At 39.6% G+C, this 23,277-nt stretch overlaps 1 protein-coding gene across 1 annotated transcript in view; it reads right to left on the bottom strand.

Annotated features, from left to right (window-relative positions):
- Window positions 1–23,277, bottom strand: part of POF1B (POF1B actin binding protein) — a 44,723-nt gene that overhangs the window by 13,362 nt on the left and 8,084 nt on the right. Inside the window, exons 2-4 of the mRNA XM_077827165.1 lie at window positions 14,926–15,033; window positions 10,856–11,056; window positions 1,177–1,307 (exon numbers count right to left, since the gene is read on the bottom strand). Of these exons, the coding sequence (XP_077683291.1) occupies window positions 1,177–1,307; window positions 10,856–11,056; window positions 14,926–15,033 (440 nt within the window). The remainder of the gene's footprint in view (window positions 1–1,176; window positions 1,308–10,855; window positions 11,057–14,925; window positions 15,034–23,277) is intronic.

The following is a 23,277-nucleotide window of genomic DNA, read 5'->3' as shown; positions in this document are numbered from 1 at the left end:
TGGAGCTGCTCCCAGGAGCCTCCTGCTTGGTGTGCAGGGGAGGGGAGAAGAGGGGGGCCTAAGGTCAGGGTGTCCCCCTCCCCCCTGCTCCTGCACCCCACTTACCCCATCTTCCATAGAGCAGGGGAGACACACAGATGGAGGGAGCGGCTGCCTTAAATCAGCTTGCTGATCTAATTAACAAGGCAGTGTATTTCTGACCCCACTCTGCATACTTAAAGGGGACATGCGCATCTCTATCTCTCAAACACACACAGGGTGTATGTGTCTGTCTCTGTCTGCCCTCCCTCCTTTCCTGCTGCCTTGTAGAATGTGAGTGTTAACCCTTGAGGGCTCAGCCAACTGCTAGTTCATCATTTAGCAGTAAGGCTTTCCCTGGGCAATATCCCACCCTCTGACTCCTCCACCTCAACCAAGCTTCACAATCATCATCACTGTGTATCAGTATTAAACTGTTTGTTTAAAACTTATACTGTGTGTGTGTGTGTGTGTGCGCGCGCGGTCTTTTGTCTGGTGAAAAAAATTTCCCTGGAACCTAACCCCCTCATTTACATTAAGTCTTATGGGGAAATTGGATTTGCTTAACATCGTTTCGCTTAAAGTCGCGTTTTTCAGGAACATAACTACAATGTTAAGTGAGGAGCTCCTGTACTGAATCCTCTCAGATGGCAGCTATCAAATTATTCTTTCATAAGTGGTTTATAATACATGTAGAAAGCAGCTTGATTTGCTTATAGATGCTGTGCATTATGGTGCACATAGCCTGTCTCCGAATCCGGAGCATGTCACTTAACCTTGGCATCAGGGTAGTTTCCTTCTTTGCATCTTCAGGTGAGTACAATAATTAACTGTGTCTTAAAGCAAAAAGTCACAGCGTGCAGTATATTCACTGCAATATGCACTATGTGCTGTCTAAATTATCTTGACAAGAGAAGTACGTAGTTGTTTAACTCTGTAAAGTGCCTTGACCATTAGTCAAACAGTTTGAAATACACTTGTTGCATTCAATAAAATAGCATGGCTTCTGACATTTGAGACATTCAAGGAGTTAAGTTACTATGCACCACACTCTATGAACTTTAGCTATCTGCAGAATGCAGCTCAAACAAACAGCACTGCTTTCTCTAACCATGGTATACATTCCTGGAACACCACAATGAGGGGGGTCTACAATACCTTCTTCCTATCTTTTCCACATGCTGCAGTAAACAGCTGTACAGGTCATTGCTCTTGCGGTTCACTTCAGCAAGTAGCTCGCCAAAATATCTGGAGTCCAGCTGGTCATTAGCTTCTTGAAGACACTGTACCTGGAGAGGAAAATTTTTTTAAATCAAGGTTAACAAGAAAGACCGCTTTTTTTAAGGTGACAACCATGGGAGTGGAACCCAGAGACGGGGTTGGGCCTGTAACTTGAAAGGGATAAACTTGGGGGACTGAAAAAAGTGTCTCAGAAGAGGCAGCTTACCCAGGGACCATGACAGAGGGAGGGGGAAGTAATCTGCCCAATTTCCCCCTCGTTGGCAGCACAGGATCCATAAAGAAGCAGAAAGCTGTGAGATTTCAACTTAGGCTTGCAGCCCCTTTAAGGATCTTTACTAGCGTATAACAGATCCTTTCACTGCTTAGCTACCTGGGTAGGATAAACTGAACAGCGTCTTGCCCAGCATTCTCCCCAAGGCACTTGTCGCAGGCACGCTGAAAAGGCAGAACAGACACTCTGCTTCTAGGAAGATGGGCTTGAATGGCTGCATAAAGCTGAAGTTGGCTTTAAGCAGCTGTTTCTAGGAGAAAGAATCCCCTCAAAATACAAGGCAGCCTCTGTAATTGTGGAATTTCGAAGACACTCAGGATGGGATTCACAAGGGAGATTCAGGCTGAGCGTTACAGCAAATAACTTTTAGGTGCACTGCTGCCAAGTGGAATTCACAACCCCAAAGACAGGCACCAAGGCTCTGGAGACAGGTGTCCCAGAATGGGATTCTCACAAGCCAGTAAGCTGAGTGGGGAGCCACCTAGGCTAGCCAACAGGAAATGCTGAGAGGGATGTGGGCTGATCCTCGCCCCTCAAATGAATGTAGGCACTTCCCTTCACTCAGGATTCATAGCGGTTAACCCTCTCCTGGAGTTAGGCAGCTAAGCCAGGTCAGCTGTTTTCAAGAAAAATGATAGTGGTGGCACTTATGCTCCCCTTACAACTTTTAGGCCAGAGGTTAGCGCACTCCCGAGGATGTGGGACATCCAGGTTCACCTCCTCCTCTGCCTGATGTGGAGCTGGGATTCAAAACCCAGGTCCTCCACGGCCCAGGTGAGTGCCCCCACCAGTGGGCTAGAGACTAGTCTCTCTCTCGCCCAGCCCTGAGGGAACATTCTAGCCCCTGGACTAAAAGTCATAAGGAGGGGGGATGGCACCATCACTTCCTCCTCCAGTTGTGTTTTGTGTTGGGCTTGATCTGGCCAATAGGTTCTAAGGCTGCCTCTGAGCATGTCTACCAGTTTTAGGGTGACCAGATATCAAGATTTTATAGGGACAGTCCCAATATTCAGGGCCTTGTCTTATACAGACACCTATTAACTCCCCAACCCCATCCTGATTTTTCACACTTGCTGTCTGGTCACCCTAACCAGTTTGTGCCCCACAAGTGAGACAGTCTGGGGAATGCCTATGGTGAACCCTGCTTGGAGCTGCTCAGTTGTGTCAGGACCGAGGAAACCGAGCAGATGCCCAACAGCAGAAATTTAGGGCCTAGCAGACTTCACCCATGGAAACTTAAGCACCTACAGGGATAGGTGGCAGCAGCACAGGAATTTTGTGAATCTGAATTTTGGACTTAGATGCCTGAATCACCCCTTCAGGACCTCAACGCACTATGTAGTCACAGACAATTCAAATTCAACAGCCCAGTGGGAGCAGGGGAGAGAAAAATTATTGGAAAAAAAACTTTTCAGCATTCATTTGGGGCAGGGGAAACCACACCAAAAAAAAAATATCACTGAATGAATAAAAAAACAAAAACTGTTGATGACTTCCAGATTTTCTTCATGATTTTTGCTTCCACTGTATTGTGTATGGAAATGTCTTTCAACTATCCATAGCTACACTAACTCAAATCATGCATTCTAACACACACACTGGCATTCTGGAAGATATGCTTTAAGGATTATAGGTTCAGGACCCTTCATCAAGCAAATTAAACTGCAATTTAGATGGACAATGATAGAACCAGGATCTCAAATAAGATCACTTATTCCGTCACTGTGGTTTACAATACACTTGCAATCTGGAGAAAGAGGAAGCTAGTGGTGCTAACGTATGGAGCAGTAGAACAAAAGGAAGGATCCACCAAAGTAAGCTCTAAACAACAAACAAGTAAACAAAACAAGAATGATATACAACAGACTAGCACTCTAAGAGCTCAAAGGAACAGGAGTTCTGACTCAGGCCATGCGGCAGTAAGAAGGAACTGGAGAGGTGTTGACCCGCACAGCCTCTTATAACCTCTGCTGACACACATACAGGCCAATGGACACTGCTAAGAAAACCCGGCAGGAATGTGCACCCACAATTGGAATACTTATAGGGACCACCATTCAAAGAAGAACCTCTTTTTCTTTACTGCAGAATTTAGTACGCATGACTACAGTCACCTAGACTGAGGCTGGTTTCCATAGACATCTTTCATTTATTCTGTGGAGCAACCAAATAACGTTTTTGAGTGCAGCAGCATTGCAAAAGCAGTCTTAATTGAATGATACCTCAGCATTCCATAATGTCTTCCTAAGCACAAATGAAATGTGTCTCAACCTCAGAGATGCGGGTTTCTTTTTACATACACACAAATATTAACCGTAACGTGCTATGAAAAAACTTCTCTAACTTTTCAAAAATTCTCCATAGGTTCTGATTTCACTCATTACAATTGGCATGCTCCTATTTAACTCTATATACAAAAGCACAGCACGTTGAAACGGAAGTGGGAGGATCTGGAGGAGTAGGAGTGAAGGCACCAGTGGCTAGGGACAGGTAAATTCTCTCTAAAGCTGCAGATTAACAAGCAAGGGTTAACTTTCATTACTGTCCTAAAGAACTGTTTCATTTCCTGTATAATTCTAGTGAAAAACATGAGTCACCAGAATAAACTTCTTCCTTTTAAAGTTTATCTCCCTCCCCTTGCTTTATCTGTTCCACACATCTTTGTCATGTTCCCTGCTCTTATATAATTTGTACTCTTTTTTTTCCCTACTCACCTTGAAGTTGCCGAGCCACTTATCTGTTCTTGTTGAAGTGCTAATGCTGACTATGCATTATCATCACAGAATAAAACTATTATTATGTAATAGACCATTAAAACTAATTTTAATGCCTACAAGAATATGTTAAAATCACTTTAAACTGGACATTTAAAATGAAATCAATGAAGGAGATTAAGAATGCAGGGAGTCACTCCATCCTTACTTCCTTAAATTCAGCCTTGGAATTATAAGCAACTCAGAACAAAGAGCATTCTTACAGCCCAGAAGGTAATAAAATGTCTTACCACACAACAGGTGTTGGCCTACTTAAGCAGCCCTGGAGACCATTCAAACAAGGACTATTGCTCTTTTTTCTTTACAGTAAAATGAGTTAAAATATACTAACCTTGTATGACTACGATTGTAGTGCATTTTTAGGTTCTAAAAGTGAAAATCGGATTAAAAATTCCTGAATGTTAGTTCTCTTTTCTTAAAACCGAGTAGGATCTCTATTGGATCACTACTAGAACGCATCTTGCCTTTCCTTTTGTGGCTAGTTATTTCTTCTCATTTCAGCTTTCTGTTAACTAAAGCTCAAAAATCACACAAAGAACATCTGAGAATTTAACACCTATGCTGCATCAATGAATTGATTATGTTGAATCAAGATGTATAATATTGCATTAGAACTCCCTGAGTCCTGCCAGCAACGATACAGAAGCAGGAAGCCTGCCAAACAGTCAGTGGGGCAACTGGACAATCAAGGTGCTAAAGGAGCACTCAAGGAAGACAAGGCCATTCTGGAGAAGCTAAATGAATTCTTCACATCTGTCTTCACTGCAAAGGATACAAGGGAGATTCCCACACCAGTGTCATTCTTTTTGATAACAAATCTGAGGAACTGTCCTAGATGGGGATGTTGATAAGAGGTGGTTTTGGAACAAATTGATAAACCAGTAATAAGTCACTAGGACCAGATGATATTCACCAAAGAGTTATGAAGGAACTCAAATATGAAATCACAGAACTACTAAATGTGGTATGTAACCTACCCCTTAAATCAGCCCCTGTACCAGATGCCTGGAGGATAGTTAATGTAATGCTGACTTTTAAAAAAGGTTCCAGCGGTGATCCTAGCAACTACAGGTTGGTACGCCTAACTTCAATACCAGGCAAATTGGCTGAAACTATAGTAAATAACAGAATTATCAGACACATAGATGAACATGATACGTTGGGGGAAGAGTCAACACAGCTTTTGTAAAGGGAAATCATACCTGGCCAATCTATTAGAATTCTTTGAGGGGGCCAACAAATGTGGGCAAGGATGATCCAATGGATATATAGTGTACTTGGATTTTCAGAAAGCCTTTGACAAGGTCCCACCAAAGGCTCTTAAGCAAGGTAAGCAATCATGGGATAAGAGGGAAGGTCCTCTCATGGATCAGTAACTGATTAAAAGATAGAAAAAAAAGGATAGGAATAAATGATCAGTTTTCAGAGTGGAGAGAGGTAAGTAAATAGTGGGAGCCCCCCAAGGATGTGTACTGGGACCAATGCTGTTCAACATATTCACAAATTATCTGGAAAAGGGGGTAAACAGTGAGGTGGCAAAGTTACTTGATATAGTTAAGTCCGAAGCTGACTGCAAAGAGTTACAAAGGGATCTCACAAAATTTGGTGACTGGGCAACAAAATGGTAGATGAAAGTCAGTGCTGATAAATGCAAAGTAATGCACATTGGAAAATATAATCCCAATTATACATATGATACATAAAATGAGGGGGTCTAAATTAGCTGTTACCATTCAAGAAAGAAATCATGCAGTTTCTCTAGATAGTGCTCTGAAAACATCAGCTCAGTGTGCAACAGCAATCTAAAAAAGGTGGAGTTTGGGGAAGACCAAGAGCCAGTATTTACACTGGGTTATACTAGTCTTTGGCCTTTACTGATTTTTCTCTGATTACTATTATATGTTGCTATGTTTTCTTTGTACCCTGTGCTCACTTACGGTTCGTATCGTAGTTCTGTAAGGGCCAAACCCTGGTCATGTTAAAATCAACTAGTGCTTTGCCACTAATTTTAGTAGGATAAGGGTTTGGGCATAAATGAATAAAATGTAATGTACTTTGCCTGTTGGATGTTTGCATTTGTTAACTGAGTTGCAGCTTGTTGCCTTTGCCAAATAGAGGCATCGGTTTTCTTGTCTCTGGCAGAACTGGTAAACAAGGTGAGGAGTAGGTAGATAGTCTCTTACCATACGTTGCCATCTTTTGCCAAATGAGTAACCATGGGAACACAAATGTTTCAGAAATTTCTGTGAAACAAAATTCTCTTTTGGTTTGCCACCTCAGTTTTATAAGATAATAAAAGTTACACTTAGCAGCTCCACCCCACTCTATGTCACCAAGGTGCTACACAAACATTAAGTGACATTTAAATTACTGGAGAAAAGTACATTTTAATACTTTTAATCATTCTGATAGTGTGTCAAGGAATATGAATAATGAGTAGGGGCACCATAAAATGTCTAGTCCACGATTCATGTCAAGACATAGCTGCATTTCTTTGTCTAATTGTTACAGCCAAAGTTTTGAACAATAAGTAAAATTGTAATGGTGAAGCGAGACAGCGACTGCATTTGCTTAGTGGGTAGGATGAAGAATTACAACTTCAGCTTTATTATGTGTATATAAGTGTAGTTTGCTCTATAAGCAAAATCCAGAACCAAATCCACTTTATATATACAAGTAGTAAATAATTCCAACCTACTCTAAAAAATGCTGTCTGTTTAAAAATAGTGGTGGTTCATTTTGATTTTTACCAAATTTAGAAGATCTGTTGTCTAATCTTTCAGACTTACCTATTTGAAAAAAAGGCCTCTCTTTGTTTTATGAAGAAAAAGGTATGATGGGGGAAAAGAGAGAGAGAGCACAAACATAGGACCACAGACAGAACCTTAGAACCTGCAGCAATAGGAAAAATGTTAAGAAACTGTTCAGCCATAGCACTAGGTCTTATTCTTGTTTAAGAATTATAGTGATATTAGGCAAAGTATCTTGAAAGCACAAAGAGTCCAGTCCTGTAAGATGAATGGAAGTTCAGGGCCCAATCCTATAGCTCTTACTCAACTGAGTACGGACAATGTCCTCAGCGGAAGTACTAATATGAATAAAGATTTCATAATCAAGTCCATAACTGCTCAGTGAGATGCTTTTTTTTTTTTTTAAACGTACACACCCTATTATGTTACATACTTTTACAAGCCATGAGCCAAATCCTGATGGTCTTAACTCATGCAAGTAGTTCCACTAACTTCAATGGAAGTTGAAGTATAGAATAATACACCTTTCCTGTTGTATCAATGTATACACGATATTCTTATTTAAAAACAGAAACATAGAAATATATCCAAGGAGCTAACATTCAAGTCTAAACAGCAGCTCAGTTTGTGATTTGATCCTGGTTTGTGTCAAAAATACAAGATAATATTCTAAAATATAACCAAAAACAGAAATAATTTAGTCCTAAAACTTTAAAGAAAACTAAGATTTAAATTTATACTAAAAAACTCCTATTATCAGACCTAAATGCAACACTCTTATCTATGAATGGATGGTTCATCTCTTCAGAGTATTTTGTTTACTATATCTTGGGGAAATAATTCCAGATAGTTCTCAGGTAGTGTATGAAACACAGATATATCTCAAAAGTTGTTTCATTCCTTCTCTTTGCTCTGGGGTATTACAAATATAGTATATAATACTAACTCAAGAGTAAACAGAATCTGATCTCTGTTAAAACGGCTGGCATTTTAAAGAGGTACGAGATATTACATTTTTAAAAATTAATTACTATACAAATTTGCCAACTAAGTCATAGAATATAATAGTGTACACTCCTCCACATTTAATTTTAAATGATAGAAACTTCTTTAGTACTTTCTGGAAGGGTGAAAAACAAATACTCTCAAAATGAGTACTATACCTTAATTTTAAAAAAGAACATGAAAAGAAAAGTATTCCAGCTATAAAGACCACTCCCACTTCTGTAGTGTTTTATTATTTTGTACCTTCAAATGTTTTTAGATGCTATATTTTTAGGGACAGGAACTGCTACATATATCATCCAGCAGAATCTTCTAAGGGATTAAAATTTTGCAGGCAGTCCAAAATAACCTCTGGTCAATTTTGAGTATTTCTCAAAAAAGGAAATGTGATACACAATGCTAAAATAATTGTAGAGGAAGTTGTAGAATTTATTAACTCCTTAATTATGTTGGAAGAGCATGTTTAACATAGTAAGTTTAGTACATGGTAATTTTTGCTACTAAATAAACAATTCAGTATTTCCACATTAATTTAACAATTTATTGGTAAGTGCAGACAGAAAGTAATCCTGATAGGGCACTATAAATATGCCTCCTTCATGGAGAACTTCTGACTGTTTCAGAAGTTGAGGATGAATTAATTTCTCGTTTATTCCTTTAGGCAAAATATTGATTTTAGAGGTATGACTGCATGATTGGTTAAAACCCCAAAAGGATAAACAGTGACTAAACCAACAAGTCAAACTTTGAGACACCTAAGTTGCAACAGAAGAATGATCAGTTAATAAATGAAAGATCTGATTTACAAACTAGAAAGATAAGTAGTAGTACACAGTACTAAATAAAAAGACACGTGTTTGGGAGTAATGTGATTTAAGGTGTGAAATATATATAATGAACAAAATAACTTTCAACCATTTAATTTTTGAACATGGATTCTAAGAAAGTCTAGAAATTTAGAGTTAAGTTATTTAACTCTGCCCCTCTTATGCTTCATGGAACAGATGCATATTGTAGAGTTTTGTGAAGAAGGAAAGGGAGGGCACCTGACATATGTTGAGAGGCTTTTCCAAATGGTATGGGAAAAGGTATGAAGTTGGCAGTGCAAGGGGACAAAGAACAGTCCCAAGGGGACAAAGAACAGTTCCAAGGGAAGCTAAGTGAATGTTAGGAACCACTAGGAAAGGGACAGATAATAAAACAGAAAATATCATAATACCAATTTATAAACTGGTCACGCACACCTTGAATACTGCATGTATTTCTGGTCGCTTCATCTCAAAAAAGATATATTACAACTGGAAAAGTTACAGAGAAGGGCAACAAACACGACTGGGGAATGAAACAGCTTCCATATGAAGAGAGACTAAAAAAGACTAGGGCTGTTCAAGCTTAGAATAGAGATGACTAAGGGAGGATATGATAGAGGCCTATGAACTCATGAATGGTATGGAGAAAGTGCATAGGGAAGCGTTATTTACCCCTTCACATAACACAAAAACTAAAGGTCACCCAATGAAATTAACAGGCAGCATGTTTAAAACAAACATAAGGAAGTTTTCCACACAATGCACAGTCAACTTGTGGAATCGTTGCCAGGTGATGTTGGACAAAGGCCAAACGTATAACTGGGTTAAAAAAAAAAAAAAATAGATACATTCACGGAGCATAGATCCAGCAATAGCAATTAGCCAAGGTGGTCAGAAATGCAACCTCATACTCCAGGTGTCCTAAACCTCCAACTGCTAGCAGCTGGGACCGGATGACAGGGGATGGATCATACAAAATGGCCCTGTTCTGTTCATTCCTTCTGAAGCATCTGGCACTGGCCACTGTCAGAGACAGACACTGGGGTAGATAGACCACCGGTCTGACCCAACATGGCTATGCTGAACAGCATGTGGAAGATAAATGTATATATTGACCGTAGCTGTTAAAGAAAAATGAGTCTCTTTATTGTTTTCTCTGTAGGAGAGGATGATCAAGTGCGTACAGTCTCACTGATGAAGAAAAACTACGATCAATTCCTACCAGATGTTCAGAACCAAGTCAATCTACCTACCTTACGCCTGAATATAAAGAAGGATTCACCTATTGAGGCAGGATACATTTTCTAATCTTTTCTATTTTAGGCATACTACTGTACTCAAGGTCAAAGTTTTCAGCTGCTTCATGATGATTGTGTTCCTCCTGTAACTACCTATAATGGCATATGCCAACATGGGGTTTTGCAAGTGCAATGGCAACACACAATTTTTCGGAGGCATTCACTCCACACACACAATTGAAAAATTAGCCTCCAAATACCATAATCTGTATACTGAGAGGAAAGTATCTATTTAAAATTCTCATCTCCATCTGCAGGTGACATAATTATAAAGATGACAGACTTTGAAAACTGCTCTCTTGCTCAGATTCCAACCAAAACATGCCTCCATTTGGGCCCCTAGAAATTACAGGGTACCTGAAACAATGTTACAGCAGGACCCTTTCTAGGTCAGACTGTTGCCAGTTCTAACGTTCTTAACCAAACATTTCACATACTGTGCTGACAATACAAGAAAATGGGAAAGTTGAGATTTGCAGCAGTAATATCTATACATAAACATTTTGGCTCTTAATTTAACTTATTCTGAGCATTTTCAAAAAGGATATATAGAATGTAATCTCCACACTATATAATTTAAACTAAGCTCCCATGGACCGTTAGTTTAATTTCTCGGTAAAATGCTGTGCACCGTATACAATATTAATATGCTGTGAAAAGTAAAATACTAAACAGGAATTCTTCTTACCGGTTCGCAGCACTGGATTGTTACCCTCTGCACTGTGTTCGTTCCTCTTCCACCATCACTCACAGAGATTGAGCTTATTTCGCAGGGACTGCAACTTTGTGTTTCTTGGCATTGGTGGATGACTTGGGGCTGTTCAGATTGCTGGCATACATGGCTAACCTGGGATTGACTGGACGGGTGGGAAAACTGGTATTGTTTCTCCTTTAAAAAAAATACATAGGAAATTCAAGATTATTATAGAACCAGAGAACATTACTCTCCCTCGTACAAAGCCTCTGTATACATGAATAAAATGCATTCTTGCATGGAAAAACTCAAATGGTAGTTTATGTTGATCAGTTAGGCAAATATTTTAATTATATTATTGAAAATGCCACAAATAGATGCTTGTCATTTGGCATAGTACAACATTAACACATTAACAGTTGTTGCAGCTGTGCTGGCCCCAGTGTATTAGAGAAACAAGGAGGCAGTGTTGCCAACTCTCCTGATTTTGTCGTGAGTCTCATGAGAATTACTGCTTTCCTTTAAGACCCAGCTTCTAGAGTCAAGTGGATATGTAATGATTTCAGCCTTCATTCTTAAAGAAAAAGTAAGTTTCTAGCTCTTGTGTCTGTGCAGAAAGCTTCAAAATGTGACCCCCTGTCCACCTTAAAGGTTCAAAAACCAGAAGACAAATAAAAAGACCCACCACATCTATTATTTTTACATACTCGTGATTTTTGGTGAGCCTGACTCAAGATTTTTGAGCATTAGGGGTTGGCAAATATTGCAAGATGGGTGAGGTAATACCTTTTATTGGACCAACTTCTATTGGTGAGAGAGAAACAAGCTTTTGAAAGTTTACACAGAGCTCTTCTTCAGGGCTGGGAAACACACTCAGTATGTATCACTGCTACATACAAGGTGGAACAGATGGTTTAGCATAAGAAGTTAACACATTTTTCAAGGGACCATTCAAGGTTAACAGGCCACTTCACCTTGAATGGTTCCTGGAAATGTGTGTTAACTACTTATGTTAAATAACCTGTTCCACCTTGTATTTAGCTGTGACATTCTGAAGTCTGGTCTACGCTACAGAGTTAGGTTGTCACAGAGCAGCTTACGCAACGTCTACACAGGCAACTGAACGACAAAACTTTTGTCTTTCAGAGGTGTTTAAAAAAAAAAAACCCTGGAAGACAAAAAAGTTTTGCTGCGACAAGCGCCAGTGTGAACAGCGCACTGTCGGCAGGAGTATTCTCCTGCCGACAACGCCAACGCTGCTCGTTGGGAGTGGAAGTTTTTTGTTGGCAGGAGTGCCGATGAACAGCGGCTACTAGGCACAACTTTTAGCTGTACGGCTGTAGCGACACAGCCATGTCGCGAAAAGCTGTGTAGGCGTAGACATAGCCTTAAATTTTGTTTCCGCTAACGTAACTGCCCCGCTACACTGACTTAATAACTCCACCCCCACAAGCGGCATAGAGTTAAGGTTGATGTCATTAGGTCCATGCAGTCTCAGCGTAGACATGCCATTTCACGAAATGGTACTTCGACTTGTTTTTTATATTTAGATTCTATTACTATTCTAACATATGTTCCTTTGACATATCCTGTTATAGTCAGAAACACCGACGTTAGGAAATGAAATCAAGTTTGAAAGACATATTTCTTGGCTTTTTCACTGCAGCACAGTTTAGTAAGAAAAGTATTTGGAACTGAATTTAATCTGGAGATGGGTCAGTAAATTTGCTTCATGAATTTTCAAGTTTTGATTTTCACAGATGCATAGTGACATCTGCAACATTTTTCACACATTATGCAGACTACATGATGCCACATCATTTATGTTTTTATAATGCAGGAAAAATGCAACTTTTTTTAATTTATCAAGCATATGAGAGTGACAAAGAAATTGTAAGTAATCTAGAAGCTAGTTTAGGCCATGACTCAACATAGCACTGCAGCATACACTTAAGTTCCATTGAAGTCAATATACTTCAGTGCTTTAAATAAATAAATAATTTAAATAAATAAATATTTCCACATATAATGCATTTTAAAGATCACCAGCCCTAGATTCTATGGTGGTTTGTTGTTTCTTAGTACTTAAAATGGAATATTTGAGTTGGTGAAATTTTTTTGTAAAATATTTTTTTTTAAACGTCCAGTTTTTGTTTTCCTCCTTTTTTCTAGTTTTCCTCTTAAAGTATGACTTAAAAAAAAAAAAGAAGTCCAGGCATTCCCTTCCCGTTTTCCACTCAAAACTTCTCCAACTTTGGAAAAGTTATGCAGGGAGAGAAGACCCTTTATACATAGTTTATTCTTCTGCATTCAGTGGCAGACAGAGGAGGAAGAAAACAAAAATCAAAAATTTCACAATTTTTTTTCCAGTTTTTGAACAAACCAAACATTTCATGTTTTAATTGTCATCTTGTTGCAAAGTTTTCTGAGGAAAATTAAATTAAACCTAATCAATAATTACATTTTTCAATGAAAAATAAGTTTTTGATCAAACCCCAAATTTTGGTGGTGAATTTTTTCAGTTGAAAATGTTCAACCAGCTCCATCACAATGTAATTAGCCAGAAACAGAGTAAAATTCCAAACAATACCTTTCCTTATAGTCTTGTTTTTCTAAAAGCCTGGGTAAATAGAACAACAAATTCATACAATTTGGAATTATTTCTAGAAGTCGGTGAGACAATCCCCATGCAAATGTAGTTACCAATGACAGTAAAGGTGCCACAGTCAGAGCTTGTTTACATTACCCACTGGATCGACGGGCAGCGATTGATCCAGCGAGGGTCGATTTACTGCGTCTAGTCTAGACAGGATAAATCGACCGCCAAGCACTCTCCCATCGACTCCGGTACTCCACCAGGGCGAGAGGCGCAGGCAGAGTCGACGGGAGAGCGTCAACCGTCAACTTACCGCAGTGAAGGCACCACGGTAAGTAGATCTACGTTCGTCAACTTCAGCTACGTTATTCACATAGCTGAAGTTGCGTAACTTAGATTGATCCACTCCCCAGTGTGGACCAGGCCTCAGGCTCAAAATTATAGTACTATCAAATAAAGAGGCACAGCAACTCTCAGCTTCAATTTAAAAGGAAGGTTTTGGGGAAAGTATAACTAACAGGCTGCACACTTCGTAGTTTCTGGAAGGCCAAGCTCACTGCAAACCCCAAGGGCTCCTTGCATTGCTCCTTCCCCCCCATAAGCTCCCACCATGCCATCCCATCATCTCCCTCTATTTCATGGACTCCCTGCAATTCCCCTCAATGTCCTTCCTGCCATGGGTTCTGTGTGCTCACTCCATTCTTTCCTCCTCCAATACCAGGGACCCCACTCTCTCCTCCATGTCAGTTGCTGTGTGCCTTTTCCTCCCCGCCCCCCATTCCCTCATTGGCAGGGGCTCTGTTTAGCCCTCATTCCATTTCCCCCTCCATGCCAGGAGTTCTGTGTGCCCCCCACTCCCTCCATTCCAGGGTCCCTTCACCCCCGTCTCTTCCATGATAAGAGCTCCCTGTAGGCACCCATTCCCCCCACCATCTGGAAGATAGGACATTCACTGGGTCAACATCTTAACTCTATACTGGGGTATTGTTATGATGGAAGGCATTAATGGGTGCCATCAACCAGTTGTTTGATCTATAGACAACTGCAAAGGTGCTTGAAATTGTAGATTGGCTAAAGAGAAGATAGGGGTTCCACGTGTACCCTATTTCTCTCCTTTTGATTTTTCCCAAAATAACAGGGTTCTGGACACAACATTCCCTGAAATTTTCGAACTGATCTGATGTGACATTCAAAAGTTATTGCGTTACATATTGACAGACATAGAAATGCCATCAAGTTGAGTGTAGGCCATTGCGAGCTTGGCCAATAGATGTTCCAAATCCTGCTCACCTTACTCATAAAAGAAATTCCATTGATTTCAAGTAAGGATTTAGCCCTTACATATACTAAAACAATTCTATCAGATTTGCTTTAATTTCCAAGAGAAGCAAAAACTTGAGAAAGTAGTAGAAAAGTGTTTGATTTTTTATATTATTTATATTAATCTGCTGTGCAAGAAAACATTTACCTGTTCAGGATTTAGCAGCTCGTATTTTCTTATTGTCTTTTCATAGATAACATTATTCCCTGGGCAATAACTTTCTCCTCTCAGAAATGGAGACAATGGCTCCTGTAACTGTAAAGCATTAAAAAAAAAAAGTGTTAATATACAATCTTGTGGATATACCCCTCCTATTTAGAATTAGCACTATTCTGAATAAAAAGTGCTGGAGGGTTTTCTCAAATGAAAGGACAAGAGCAACATATTTAGACATGATACGGTACTGTGTACATTGAAGTAGTAGTTGAGACACTAAAAGGTCATGTTAATTTTACATGGGGAACAAATATTTAATAATGAGCTCTGCAATATACTAGAGAAAGCCATAACACAATCAAATGTCTAGACGCTGAAGCTGAAAAAAATTTATACTGGAGGAAATAAGGCATACATTAACCATTAGAACAGTTTACCAAGGATCCTGGAGGATCCTCCAGCACAGACAATTTTTAAATCAAGATTGGATGTTTTCCTAAAAGATCTGCTCTAAGAATTATTTGGGAGAAGTTCTCTGGACTGTGTTATACAGGAGGTCTGACTAGATGATCACAATGGTCTCTTCTGGCCTTGGAATCCATAATTTGAGCTCCATAAGGAAGCAAGTTGAATCAATGGGGCTCAGCTTGTTTCCACTGAAGTCAACAAAAGACTCCCACTGACTTCTGTGAGCCTTGGATCAAGCCCTTAGAGAGTATACAAGATTGGGCTCATTATTATTGATAAACTACACAATGGCAGGCAGATTATAAAGTGCTAAATCAACTCTGTAGGAACTGACCTAAAACACGTGTTAAGACGACCACAACTGTTCAGAGTAGACCAGAGCAGAGCACAGATATATAAGTAAGAGGAAGGAAACGAAATATAGCATAGTGACATATTGCCTCAGCAGAAGGAAGTCTGATTTTGGTTCCTTTAGATGGTCTCTTGAGATGCGAGCATTAATCCTCAGAGCGGCTCGGAGGGGGAGAGCAAGGCAGAAACAAAAGGCATAACTCAGATGGATCCAAGTATTGACTGGTCACTGGGTTTATCTATATAAACACCCACTTCATGGCAAACTGGGGTGTAAATTTACCTCACACTAGCCTGATGCACACTAGCAGTCCATGCTCCACAGTGTGCTCTGATCTACCCCGCTACAAGTAGATCAGCATGTTGGAACTTTTAGTGCATGACAGCACAGTCCACATGGACAGCTAGCGTGTAGCAGGCTAACGCAAAGCAGATTTACCCCCCAAGTGTCTGTACAGGATATGTCTACACTGCAATGTAAGCCCAGGGTTAGCAGAATCTGAGTTAGCAGTCCCTGGGTTTGTTAATCTAGAGCTTGAGTGTCAACACTTATTTGACAGGTTTCAGAGTAACAGCCCTGTTAGTCTGTATTCGCAAAAAGAAAAGGAGGACTTGTGGCACCTTAGAGACTAACCAATTTATTTGAGCGTAAGCTTTCGTGAGCTACAGCTCACTTCATCGGATGTGAGCTGTAGCTCACGAAAGCTTATGCTCAGATAAATTGGTCAGTATCTAAAGTGCCACAAGTACTCCTTTTCTTTTTGCGAACACTTATTTGTAAACTCCAGGTTAGGAATTGTTGAACACGTGGCCCCAAACTGGAGCTCCAATTTCTACACTGCATTATGCAGGCCCGAGTCCAGCCATCCATATCCCAGACTACCTAGCACCCTCCCAAAAGTGGCAACTCTAGCCCTTTGTGGTGCAGTGTGGGAAAACTTGGCTAGCCACAAAACTTGACTATCCAGAGAATAAAGAAAGTTTGCCTGTGGGATTGTGCAATACTTTTAGTGGCGTCCCAAAGCACTAGTACAAAAGGGCTTGAACCCTGGGTCCAAATTTGACTCAGATTCTCCACTCCCGTGGGATCCTGGGAGCTGGGTTAGTGCAATGGGTGTGTACGTGGAAGGTGGATTAGGCCTGAGCCTAAGTTCAAACCCTGGGCTTACACTGCAGTGAGTAAATTTGGGCACTCAACAAAAGGGCACTTTTGAAAATGTGAACCTATACAACTTGGCCAAAGTCATAACAAAATTCTATGCCAACGCCATTGATAGAACACAGATCTACAGTCCTAATCCAATGCTTTACCAACAAGATCTTCCTTCCTTTTCCGAGCTAATAAAAAAAATATGTTGGGGGTTCCCAGGCTTCTGGGCTAGCAACAATACTGTGTCCAGTATATTTTAAAGAACTGGCTGCAGAAGATACTGTTTCATATAAAGAAGCAGCATTTCTATGTCTGCGGCAGCCACATGAGAGCCAGCCACAGACATTCTTTATCCTAAGCACAACTCTTCCACATATTTAGGTTAAGCAGTACTTTAGAATGGTCTTTAAATAATGAAAATGGCTACATACATTGTGCTCATGCTAAAACATCTAGGTCCTATTGCCACACTAGTGCACATCTGCTTTTACCCCCAACCACCAGTGATCGGTTTCATGCAGGTAATTAGGTTTATTTAGCATTATTGAACCTTGTGCACATTTCCCCACATTATAAAGAAGACTTGGGGGCAGGGCATACATCTGCTCGGCAAAATTAGAATGCTCAGTGCCAGTATTTTCTTTTTTTCAGTTCTTTCATTTGCATATAACACACCAATGGGGTTAGCCTCTGTGCCTTGTCTGCAAAATGGGGATAAGAATCAAAGCTTATGCAGACTTACCGGGACAGAGCCTTAGCTAGTGTAGATCAGTATAACTCCACTGAACTCAACAGAGCTGCACCAATTTATACCAGCTGAAGATATGACTCATAACGTACGCTCATCTCTACAAATGAAAAGCACTGTAATTACATTATTTTCTCTTCTCAGTGCTTCCCTTCTGAGATGAGAAGCAAAGAAAATCTGTATTTTATTTAAATAGTGAAATGATTGAAATATAAGAATTGCCAGACCAGATCAGACCACTAGACCACCTACCCCAATATCCCATACCTGACAGCACCAAGTGCTTCAGAGGATAGTGCAATGATAACTGTGAAATCAGATGTTCCTGGGAGAAATTTCTCCTTTTAATTCGATCATTTTCATTCTCTAAATTCTATAATTTAAAAAAAAAAATCCTACCAATTGTGCTTGCTTTCATTTGGCAAGTATTTGTTTCCACTTCTTCTTCTACTGTAGCATCCACCTAAATTGACAAATTCCATGTGTGCACCAGCAACATTAACAACATCCAGGACAGAGCTACAGCCCAAACCTACATTCCTCAAGTAGAGAGACAAGGTGGGTGAGGGAATATATTTTATTGGACCAATTTCCATTGTTGAGAGAGAGAAAGAAGCTTTCGAGCTACACAGTGTTCCAAACCGGATGAAGAGCTCTGTCTAAGCTCAAAAGCTTGTCTCTCTCACCAGCAGAAGCTGATCCAATAAAAGATATTACCTCATGCATCTTGTCTCTCTTAATATCATGATACGAACATGGCTGCACCATTGTATTCCTCAAGTAAGCAGAATTCCCACTGAGGTCAGTTTGAAGATTGGGTCTTTTGTTTGTTAATGGTTATAGAGCAGCAGGAACAACTCACAGGTAATAGTCACTTCCTCCCCAAACAACTCAGCAACACCAGGAAGATCTTTGTTGCTGTTATCAAAATTTTAAATCAAGGGGACATTCATCACTGGATAAGAGCAATTCCAAAATAGGTCAGATATCCAATTTGGAACTGCCCCATCTGTGTTACACTGTAATAAGCAGCCTGCAACAGTTTTTCAATCCTCCTCCTAAAAGAGTGAATCATAACACCAGGAAAAAGAAATCAAAGTAGAAAAGACTCTACTCTACCTAAGCATCAATTATAGTAATAAAAGAATGTCAAAGTTAGGAGTACTGTTGAAGACTTGTCATAGTCTTGATCACATTTTCTCACCTTTGCATAATTAGGGCCTGATCCTGCAAACTTTCATCATGTAAGTAATCCTACTGAAGTAAAAAGGACTCCTTATATGAGTAAACGACATTCAAAAGAAAAGATGATATATAGCTTATAAAGCATAACCATGTTTCTAAATTATCCTAATTTTTAAAGGCTCTGGACTATAAACTGAAACACCTACAAATTAATATGCGATTGATTTCTTCACACAAATTTCACTTCCCAAAGACTGCACTTTATAGATATAGAGTTTTGTTTCTCAGTCTTTGGCTCAAAATAATTACTTAGAGCTTCTTTTTTGTTGTGTGTTTTCACAGAACCCTGCGCAAGGAATCCTGGTCCACTCCTAGGCACTGTGGTAATACAAATAAACAATCGGGAAAAGCTTTTTGGTTTTTTTTTTTATTCAGAGGTACATACTGTAGTATGGGGCATTGAAAAATGTATCCTTTTAAGAAACTGGATTATATTTAAAGTAAATAATCTGTTAAAGAGACTTACAAACCTGCCTAAACTAAATCCACTGCCTCAGGGCTTTGGAATACATAACTCATGCTATTAAGCTCTCTCGCTTGTAACCAGACATGCCAAACCCGCAAAAAAAACACAGAAACTGGGCTTCTTTTTGGCTTAATTGGCTTGTGAGTTGCTTGTTGGATAGTTTTTGGCTTGTAGCTTGTTGGGCTTGTAGCTTGTTGCTTTTTTTTTTTTTTTTTTAAATCAGCTCCTGGCAAGCAGGGGCAAGGGGGTGGAAACTGAGTCGGGGTGCAGAGCAGGCCCATCACAGTCCCAGGCTGCACGCCGGGGGATCTAGTCACATAGAGTGTTGGAGTTCTTAGGGATTGGCTTGTTTTGGCCTTGTTTTGAAATGGGACTAGCTTGATTTTTTTACTTATTGTGGAAGTCAGGGTGCTTATTTACCACATGAAAGTTGGGAGCAGTGGTTGTAACTTGTAAAACTATTTTACTCTAGTAAAAAGTACTAAAGTACTCTCATAGGTATAAAGACCAGGAGACTATTAAGGTAGAATACATTTCTCATCTTTTAAGATTTAAGGAAAGATTCTAATCTCTATGTAGAATAATATACTTAGAGCTGAGGGGGATGTTTTACTTCCACAAATCGATGTTCACTTTCAGGATACACAGACTCTGTTTTTTACCTCAAAGCATGTACCCAGTTACACCCATTTAAATTCATAGCAATGCCACTGACTTAAACGTGGTTACGCTGGCCCAATCACCTCCTCAGACAGCCTGAAGGAGGAGACAAAATGAGAAATCTCCGCTGAGGTTCTGCTTGTTGAAATTGCTCCTCACTTGTTCTGTCAGAGAGGTGGCATTTGCCTGCACTTCTCCCCACACCTGCAGAACAGGCTGGAGTCACACAAAAACCCTGTGCTTCCACACCAGCTTCAACTCCCCAGCAAAAGCTCTTCGTTCCCTGACACTGCAGCTCCAGCGGGGCTGTGTTGCCAGGATTTCTGCAGCCAGCAGCTGCTCCCGGAACCCTCTACTCTCAAAGAGTGATTCCCATCATAGGACAGTGGATGTGGGGAGGGAAATATGTAACACAGCCTCAGGTTATATTACATTTCCACTTGAAACTCAAGTTGGTGAGTAGGGGTAAAATGATGTACATCTTCCCCTCAGCTCTCCTCTTCCTACAATGTACCAAGGAAAACCTTCTGCAGTGCCAGGGGGCAACTGAATTCCTTTCTTGCAAGAGATAGAGGTCAGCATGGAGAACATCCCATTGTTGGACAAATTTCAGTGACAAGACTGGGCCTTGGATTTACACCAAGGCAACAAAGCAGATTTGGGCCCCATACTATTAAATTTAGGAGGACAAATTTAAACATGAACTGGCAAGCAGAAAAGATTGTGGCTTTGACCTCTAAGATTTATTTAATATGTGTTAAGGTGACTTCATGGGGTTTTGTTTTGTTTCGGTTTTCTCTCCATTATAATTATTTCATTGAACTACTCAGCCAAGGAAATTTGTTGTAATGAGATTCACATCTGGTTTAACAGACTGTAAAAAATCCCTCTATAAACAGACAGATAAATTGTGGAATAGGAACCAGTATTGAATTCTGTACTGTTTGGTCCAAATTCTTGAATATGGGGTCTTGAATATGGGACTAATTCACAGGATTAAGTGCAATTTTCCATCTGAATGTAGGTTGCAGACTCACGCCTTTAATTAAGAAATGATAGGAGTAGATCTCCACACTAATGTGGTGAATGTGTAATGACACCAGAGCACCACTGGTTCAGATAAAAATAAAAAACTATGAAGAATATATACAAGGCAAGCAAAACGTATCTGAAGGCTATCTTAAATACAAATATTGCCATTCTAAAACAATATTAAAAAATCAGAAATAAGAACTCCAGCAACAGATTGGTTAGCGGAATTTATAAATGACCTAACAGTTTGCAAATACAATAGTTAATTTATCACTATAGAATATGATCCAAGAAATAAAATCATGACAGATAAGAACTCTACCTCTGAACAGAGGTAAACTAGATTCTGTCATCAGTTAAATTGGGGTAAATTATAACTCTGTAGCCTTCAGTAGAGTTACTCTTGTTTACAACCAATGCAAACTGAGAATAGAATTCATCCCGCTATCCAGAGAACCAAGAAAGAACACTCAGAAGAGATGATGAAAAGTAAAAGAAAAACCTGTTATAAGCATCAGACTATGAGATTGCCTATAAATGAACAAGACTCACAATTTATCTTTTCTTTTTTTTAAATAATCTGGTTCTCTAATTGTCACTCCTCCTCCTGCATGTTAATCTACTAAATTTGGGAATTGGGAGGAGGGGGGTTAATGTTTTGGCTCTTGGTCCCAAAACAGACAGATCATAGCATTGGCTAATATTCACTGGCATCAGTGGGAGTTGAGGGTGCTCAGCATCTCAGTGGATCTTGACCCTGCAAACCTTCACTCACTCAAGTACGAACACTTCACATGAGTTTTCAATTTGCCTTGAAAGACTCCTCTCAGATAACCTCACTGAAGTCAATGGAATTATTCCAGATATACCCTGATCTGACACAGAGTAGCATTTGGCCCACAATCTCAAACAGGAAAGAGTAAATCAAAGGCTAGATACAGCAAAAAAAAAAATACTAAGAACAACATATTAATAAAGTAGCTGCTTTCATCTGTGACGAGGCAATACAGACAAATAGATCATAAAAGACATTATCCATTTCCAAATTTTCTTACTCTATAATGTAATCAAAGTATACATAAGAATAATCATAGTGGAAAACACTGATTCACTGATAGAGTAAATGCTATACGAAATGTTTGATTCACACACACACACACACACACACACACACAGTGTATCTTTTATGGCTTTCATGTACATATAGAATCTATCCAGAAGTAATTTTTTAAAAAGTATCACACAAGAGAATTCTCTTGGCCAATCAGCAGTAGCAAACAATATAATATTTCTATATCACTTTATCTGAGAACTCAATTAAGGTTCAGAAATCAATGTGAAGTAGGTATACCTATGGGATAACTGGATAAACTGAGATATGCAGAAATTAAGCAATCTGCATAAAGTCAATAGGAGAGTCAAGAATAGGGCTCAAGAGTTCTTAGTTCTAGTCCCCTGCATTTCCCATTGGACAACTCAGCCTCCCAAAGAATTATAGACTTCCAATGTAGGGGACTGAACAAACATTAAATTCCACCTACTCTCCCTGTCACTCTTAATACTCCTTCCAAAATTCTTGCCAACCACTTCTTTTGTTTCTTTCATCTACTTCCAACTACACGTCTTCTCACTTGCTGACACTTGAGCTTGAGAAACCTCCTAAATTAATGTTTATTAAACATCCTCCCTCTCCACCTTCCAAAAGTTTACAACCAGTATTCCAGCTACAGAAACCACAACTCACTCCATGTCTGACCTTTTTGTGCCTTTAGAGCCTGATTCACCAAACATTTAAGCACAGGCTTAACTTTAGGAACATGTTTTCTAATACGTCTACAATACTACATGGAGAGACAACGTGGGTGAGGTAGTATCTTTTATTGGACCAACCTCTAAAAAATACCACCTTACCTCTCTAATATCCCGGGACTGACACGGCTACAACTACACTGCGTAGTAAAGTACTACATATTAATTAATGCTTAACATTTTCATCTCTAGATTTCAATGCACATTACCAGTTTGGGCATACATCTCCACTTTACAGACAGGGTCACTGAAGCACAGAGAATTTAGCTGACATGCCTACGATCACAAAGCACAGTCAGTGGTAGAGGCAGAAGGGGAACTCTTGCCTCTTAATTCTCAGCACAGAATTCTGTCTAAATGCCATTTGTAAAGTTGTGACAAGCAGGGTTAATACTTGCTTGTCAAAGTTTTCCT

Source organism: Eretmochelys imbricata, chromosome 9, assembly GCF_965152235.1.
Source record: "Eretmochelys imbricata isolate rEreImb1 chromosome 9, rEreImb1.hap1, whole genome shotgun sequence".
Classification (NCBI taxonomy): domain Eukaryota; kingdom Metazoa; phylum Chordata; order Testudines; family Cheloniidae; genus Eretmochelys; species Eretmochelys imbricata.
This window is presented reverse-complemented; position numbering and strand designations above follow the sequence as displayed.